The following is a 7,324-nucleotide window of genomic DNA, read 5'->3' on the forward strand; positions in this document are numbered from 1 at the left end:
TAATTCTCAAGAAGAATAAAATATAATATGGAAGTATTGGTAACCAACAACAAAAATAATAGATCCAAATTCAAGAAGGAAACGATATAAGTAAACGATTTGTAAGAAAATCAGTTAAAAGATACTTGAGTAAACATGCATTCATCTCTAGTGAACAGCAACAATTTCAGATATGGCTATTAAAGCTCATGATTAAAGATCATTTTGCTTCCACGATGAAAATCATGTTAAAAGACTTCTTGCCAGGTGCTCTCGCGCCGTTGCGAATGCTTGCGTTAATGTCTACAATTCGAAAGGCACAAGAATTGTCAGATGCATAATAATCACTATGAAGACTATCGCTTTGCTCAAAGAAAGTCATACTGCATCACACCTGTTCAGAGAGTGAACTACTTGTTTCTGCGCTCTGCATTGCTACTTTTCCCGCAATGACATTGGCATCTGTTTCCAATACCATCCTGAACATACAACACAACGCACACATGACTATCACCCTGATAGGATTCAAACCATTAATATCCTTCTTGATTCATTTCACCAAAGAACCACACACCCAAAAGACTTCATCAACGAGAGAAGTCTCTAAACAAATATCCCCCAGAATGCCCCCCACGAATTATCTGAGTATGCAATAGCTATACACATCCCTGAACAGCCCCTAGGCTAAGATACGATAGTCCATAACTAGACTTAACAAGAAGAGCTTATCACACTGACTGTAGATCATATTATTCTTTAATCTGCAAATAACTATGGCGCAAGGCTAAGATGTTACCACAGTTATAAAATTGTAGAATAGAACCGAAGCATACCCCTGATCAACCATCTCATCAAGGCACAAAAAGATGAGATCCAAGTTTTCAAGGGCTTCCATCTTTTCAACATTGTTCCTGAAAGGATGCTAAATTTTAATTGCCTGACCAGGAAAAGATCCAAGTCATTTGTTAAGGGGAGTTTAGTACCTGAGAAGTAATGCAACAGCATCAAAAAAGCCTTGTAGAACAGATGATAAGATGAGCTCGTTTTCATCTTCACCTCCCGTAACAAAGAAGTGAAGGTCCTGGGCAAACTTATAGACAACAATGTTATTCTCCAACAGCGTGATCTCCGCTGCAAGAAAATGTAACATATGATATAAATACACAAAGAAGTACATAAATGAATAGTGTGGAAATTTCAGTTGCGTCTTACCTTCTGTGCGAGCATTGGTTTTAGCGGTCTTCGTGAAGACATATTTTTCAAAAGCTAACTTGGCAGCATTAGTTGTCCAATCATCCGAGTAATACTTGACAGCCACACGTTTCCCTTCAGAGTCTAGAAGAAGAATGTTCTTTACCAAAGGACAAGAATCCTGTTTCATTACAAATTGGAAAGTCAGGTGTAAGCATTAACCTAGAAGCAGAAGCGATAATCCATGATAAACAATAATAATAATAATCATCCCCGGTCCAAAATTGGTTTGAAAAGTTTTTGATTAAACTGAATCTGACCACCATACGAATATACAAAAACATGACACATGGCAGCTCCAGCAGAAATCCAAATCATCTAGTAACAATAGGGAAATTTTCAGCAGCAAAAGAAGGTTTCTAGAAATCTACCACAAGTTTTGTTTCTAAAGCTTCCAGATTGCTTATGGGGGAGCATCAATCACATATTTGCCAATTGCCACACTCTCCAAAGAAATAGTGAGCCACTTAAAGAAAAATAAATCCATAGGCATACAATCCACATAGCAAAACTACATAATACTGACATAAAACAACATTCAATGAGGTGATAGATATACTTACATTAGCCCTTGACATTGTTGTTGAACCAAATTACACCTGAAATGGTGATAAACTAAGTGTTATAAAAACACACTAACAAACTAATCCAGTCAGTGAACACCAGAGGGTACAATTTCGATTTTTTAATACAAAGACTTACAATCAGATCTATAAGACAGAACCGGGAACCAATACATTTACAAAATAAGTGTTATACATAAGACCAAGAAGATCTAAGAATCAACAGAAACCAAATCCTATTTTTTTCTTTGACGAACGAATTGAAAAATCTCATCAAGGCAACTGTGAACCAACGGCTTCAGATTTAATCCAGATTTCTAGAAAAATAATTCGAGTGGGTAGCCTATCGATCTGATCTGATCTGATCTGATCTGATCTGATTGATTCGGAACATAAATATAAGAAACGGAAGCAGAGATCGAAAGGATAAGGCGATCACTTACCTTTGAGATTGGAGATGACTTGCTTGAGCCGATGGAACTAGGAAATAAGAAAATAGTACGCGTGGTTTTCATTTTACTATGTAACCTAGATAATTTACAAAGAAACCTCCTTATTTCATATTTGATATATTTTTAAAAAAGAAATAACATATTATCAAATTATATTATGTTTTTCAAATAAAAAAATAAATTTAAATAGATAAAAATAATTAATAACTACAAAAAAACTAATTAAAAAAGTTAATATCGTCAACTAAACACTAAACCCTAAACCTTAAATCATAAACCCTTAGATAAATTCTAAATAAAAAATACTAAACACTAAAACAATAAATCCTAAACCTTAAATCTTAAATCCTAAACTCTTGAATGTTTTAATGTTTAGTGTTTTTGATTTAGAGTTTAAGATTTGTCCAAGAATTTAAGATTTGTCCAAATGTTTATAGTTTATGATTTAGAGTTTAGGATTTAGTGTTTTGCTAACGATGTTAATTTTTTTTCTAATCTTTTTTTATTTTAAAAACATAATATAACTTGACAATATGTTATCCATTCTGATTTCCAGTCTTCTAATTCTGAAAGCCTTAACCAGTGACGAAGTTCACATCCTCTTCTCCATCTATGGCACTGTCAATATCAACAACTTCTACATCCTCTCCTAAGTTGACTTGCTTCTTGAGAAGCTTGTGAACCCTATCTACCTTAGCCTTAAAATCGTCCAGCAGCTCCTTTCCTAGGATAGTGGTCGATTTTTTCCTCTCGAAATAAGTGTTCTTGGTGCTGTTGCTGGATACCAAGTTCTCAATAAGTCTCACAACCTCTTCTGGATTACTAGTGTTGAAGTTTCCATCATTAGCTGAGCCTAGAGCCATCTGATATGCCAGCGAGATGCCTCTGAAGAAAGTGTTGTGCAGCTGCACTTCATTGAATCCATGGTGTGGACAGTCTCTCTGATATGACTTGAATTTGATCCATGAGCTTCTGAATGACTATGTGGGCTCCTGTGGGCATGTAGCAATCTTGCTCCTCAAGTCTTTAGCGCGTGCCCCATCAAAGAAGTGATATAAGAATGCGTTCTTGATGTTGGCCCAGGATGTGAGAGATCATGGCTCTAGCTGCTTAAGCCAGTGCAAAGCCTCTCCAACAAGTGACAACTTGAAGAGCTTTCAAAAGAGATAGTCCTCAGGGACTCCATTGGATTTAATAGCAGAAACTAGATCCTCGAACCTCTCCAGATGGTCTATAGGATGCTCTTGTGATAACCCACAGTAGAGTGTCAGTCCCATGAGTTTTAAATAATGAGGCTTCAACTCAAAGTCTTGCCTCTGAATGGCTGGAGGATGGATGGCAGATCTGTTCTCGTAATACTAATATGGTCCGTTGTAATAAGCCAATTTCCACGGTCTAGCAGCCTTGTGTACAGTTTGAGCTGCTGCAATATCAGCATCAATATCAAGGATTACAGCCCAATGATCATCTATCTTCTGACCTGCTGCATTACGCAGATGACTCTTGTAACACCCCCGATCCGGAGTAAATAAAAGTTAATCAGTTTGCCATGCACCAATCAAACAAGAACATGCACGACGAACTAAAGAACTCTAGCCAGATCGAAGATACTACTACCACGTGCCCGAACATTTGATCTGAGGTTCCCAGATCAGATCCGAAATCCTAAGATCATATTCCAAGAACGGGTTTCCTAGCGATTCCAAGTTAAGGCTTTGCAACCCGAGTTTGAAACCGTTAGTTAGTTCATCCCGGACTAGGACTAGTATCATATGGAATCCAAGCATTTCACAAACTTTATTCATATATACTTTAAGTTCAACCACATCAAAATTTATACATGCTCGGCCGATGTTCAAAACCATATCTTACATATTACAAAACGTACATGTTTGCAAAAGGTAGCAAATCTACACCAACAGCGTTGTGCTCCTCCGATCCCAAATGGAACCTACTACTACGGGTTACCTGCAAAACAAAGAGTCTAATGAGCAACTATTTTGTTCAGTGAGTCGGGTTTCCTAACAATTATTTATCCCCCCATTATGCATCAAACATTAAGCAACAAGGATCAATTATATTAAGAAATATGCAATGCAAAAATAAAGTAATCATGTAAACAAGCATCCACTCTTCACGAGTGGTTAGATCATTATCGATCATCGAGAACTGCCTCTCGCCATTGGTTCTTATCTCGATACGAAGTCCATAACACATCCTTTCTTGCGCCCATTGACTCTAAACACAAAGTCTAAAAAGCCGATGGCCCGGATAACACACTTGCCGCATCGTCATGCAGCTACACGGTCGAGGGTAGCTAACCCTATCACACGTGTCTTCGCGTCCTGCCTGGAACTAATTTTGGTAAGGCCCCGAACAAGGCACGGGCCTCGAGTGGACACCAATGACTCACGACACTCCACCCGAGTGTCGGACTCTCACGGATCAAGTCCGTGGATTTACGGGTTTCCCCGTTAAGATATGATCAAACATGTTATATTATCTGAGCCGAGGCCCAAACAATATAATGCAATGACATAAGTATATGCAACACAACATCAATGTATCACAATCATGTTATACCTCTCAAGCCGAGGCCCGACGATATAACTCAATATCTTTCACAAACATCAATCATTATCATATCATTATATATCTAAACGCGCAACCTAGCAATGCATCAATCAATACTCTTGTTTTGCAGGCGCTAGTCGCACACACAACAATCATAACCCATAACCGAGACTCACCTCAACACTTAGATGAAAATTTCGGACTGGAAACGCTTCTATCTCGTGGTCGGCTTCACTTTAAACTTTTATCGGAAAACTCTAGAGTTTTAGAAATATAAATACAGGAAGGGTAGGGTAAGAAAGGCTATCCAAGTTCTAACTAAGAAAAAAAAACAAAATCTAAATAAAAAGAAAGCTAAAGACAAAAACATTTTACCTTAGGGTTTCGACTTTTTCGAGCTGCTATGATTAGGGTTCTAAGCATGAGAAATGACTAAGGGGGTGGTCTGCTATTTATAGGCTGGAGAATGAGCTCTGGAGAAGGTATAGGTCGTGGGTTACAAGCAGGAGCTGTCCTGTGTGCCCCATGCAACCAATTGGAGAGAGGTTGGTGTGCAGCCACAAATTTGCCCAATTAAAACAAGTTTTGTGGCCAGCCACCAATTCAACCAATAGGACATAAGCAAGAGCTGCTTGGAGGATTCTCCAGTAAAGGAGTAACACATGTCTAGCTGCTTAAGGAGGTAGACAAGCAGCTTCATCCTCCAGAAGCTTCCGGATATGCTTAACACATCGTAGATGGGCCCGAATGGACCGTATTTAAATCTCGAACGTGTTATAAGCTGATCCGAGCTGGCGGAAATGTTTCTCATTGACAAAAACCTAGATTTCTTAGACCAAAACATTTCTAAAATAACTCTAAAGTCATTCCTACCTTATGGTCTTATAATAAATTTTCGATTAATTTTCTCGTCCGACTAGGACGTTCTAGGCCGAACCGCGAGCATTTTCAATCCACTAAACTTCCTGAAGAATTTATTTCTTCAGATGGAAAACTATTCTAAAAATTTCTAAATTTTTCTTATGTACCTCGGGATCCACAAACATCGACGGGAAAAGATCAATCCGACTTCCACTTACTTGAGTAATTTTCTCGGTTGTTACAAGATTTTTCCTTGTCTGCGTTTTACTCTTTAAAGAGGGTTATTACATTCTCCCCCTCTTAATAGAATTCATCCCGAATTCTTAGTGGTTTGATGCTCCACCCATCTGATTTTCATCATCTTCCAAAAACAGTTCAGGATGAGTTTCTCTAAACCTCTCTTCATCTTCCAATGTCACAATTACTCGACGCTGTTTTTTCCAAAATACTTGCACTTGAGGAATTTCTCGATTCTTCAGTTTTCTTTTTCGTCTTTCTCCGATTCGAAGTGGTCCTTCAGGGTAAGTGAGGTTGGAACAAAGGTTTTCAACTCGTTGCGGCTCTACTTCGGTAGGATCTCGTATATGCCTTCTTAACATTAAGACATGGAAAACTGGGTGAAGTGTCATATCTGATGGTAACTCTAATTGATAGGCTACTTCTCCAATCCGTTGCATCACTCGGTATGGTCCTATATATCGAGTGGCTAATTTTCCCACTTTTCCGAATCTATCTCTCCCTTTCTGTGCGGCCACCTTCAAATATACCCAATCACCAACTTGAAATATTACTTCACGTCTATTCTGATCGGCATACTTCTTCTGCCTGTCTTAAGCTTTCTTCATATTCTCCCGGACAATCTTTATCTTTTCTGTTGTTTCATATACTACATCTGGTCCTAACATATGTCTTTCTCCAACTTCAGCCCAACACAGTGGTGTGCGGCAAGGTCGTCCACATAATGCCTCATATGGGAACATTCCAATACTTGCATGGTAACTATTGTTATAAGAGAACTCTACCAAAGGTAAGTATTGTTCCCATGTACCTGACCAGTCTAAAACACACATCCTTAGCAAATCTTCCAAGGTTCTGATTGTTCGCTCCGACTGCCCGTCAGTTTCAGGGTGAAACGCCGTACTCATATGAAGATCAGTCCCCAATACTTGCTGGAAAGCTCTCCAGAATTGAGCCGTAAATCTTGGATCACGATCATATACTATGTTGGCAGGAACTCCGTGTAATCGTACTATCTCCTTTATGTGAACTTCTGCCAGTAGTTCTACCTTGTCAACAATTCTAATGGGTAGAAAATGAGCAGTCTTAGTTTGTCGGTTTACCACCACCCATATAGTATCATTCCCTCTTCCTGGTGCTCGAGGTAGTCCCGTTACAAAATCCATAGCCACTGACTCCCACTTCCATCCTGGGATTGGTAGGCTTTGCAATAATCCTCCCGGTACTTGATGGTCAGCCTTAATTTTTTGGTAGGTCTGGCACTGAGCTACCCACTTAGCAACTGATCGTTTGATTCCTGGCCAGTGATAGTATCGACGTATATCCTGGTACATCTTGGTGCTTCCAGGATGAATACTTAATATTGGGTGGTGTGCGTTTCTCAAGATCTCTTCTCGTAACTCCTTT

At 38.9% G+C, this 7,324-nt stretch overlaps 1 protein-coding gene across 2 annotated transcripts; it reads right to left on the minus strand.

The window, feature by feature from the left end:
• Nucleotides 1-2,359, minus strand: LOC106446928 (coatomer subunit zeta-3). 2 transcript variants are annotated; one of them, XM_013888753.3, is made up of 7 exons: nt 2,237-2,359; nt 1,794-1,829; nt 1,192-1,351; nt 963-1,110; nt 813-890; nt 374-458; nt 1-282 (listed from the first exon to the last, which is right to left on the minus strand). In XM_013888753.3, exons 2-7 carry the CDS (start codon nt 1,806-1,808, stop codon nt 223-225), a joined length of 546 nt encoding a protein of 181 aa, XP_013744207.1. In that variant the 5' UTR covers nt 1,809-1,829; nt 2,237-2,359; the 3' UTR covers nt 1-222. The 2 variants fall into 2 exon arrangements, with proteins under 2 accessions (XP_013744207.1, XP_013744208.1); XM_013888754.3 differs by having other exon boundaries at nt 963-1,107; nt 2,237-2,352.
• Between the last annotated feature and the right edge of the window lie 4,965 nt (nt 2,360-7,324).

The sequence above is a fragment of the Brassica napus genome, chromosome A9, assembly GCF_020379485.1.
Source record: "Brassica napus cultivar Da-Ae chromosome A9, Da-Ae, whole genome shotgun sequence".
NCBI classification, from domain to species: Eukaryota; Viridiplantae; Streptophyta; class Magnoliopsida; order Brassicales; family Brassicaceae; genus Brassica; species Brassica napus.

What these genes read in the sequence shown, in the direction of transcription:
- LOC106446928 (XM_013888753.3), bottom strand. An exon ending in AACCAATGCTCGCACAGAAG is followed by an intron (nt 1,111 to 1,191) that starts GTAAGACGCAAC and finishes ATTTTCTTGCAG; the next exon opens with CGGAGATCACGCTGTTGGAG. An exon ending in GTAGTTCACTCTCTGAACAG is followed by an intron (nt 283 to 373) that starts GTGTGATGCAGT and finishes TTCGAATTGTAG; the next exon opens with ACATTAACGCAAGCATTCGC.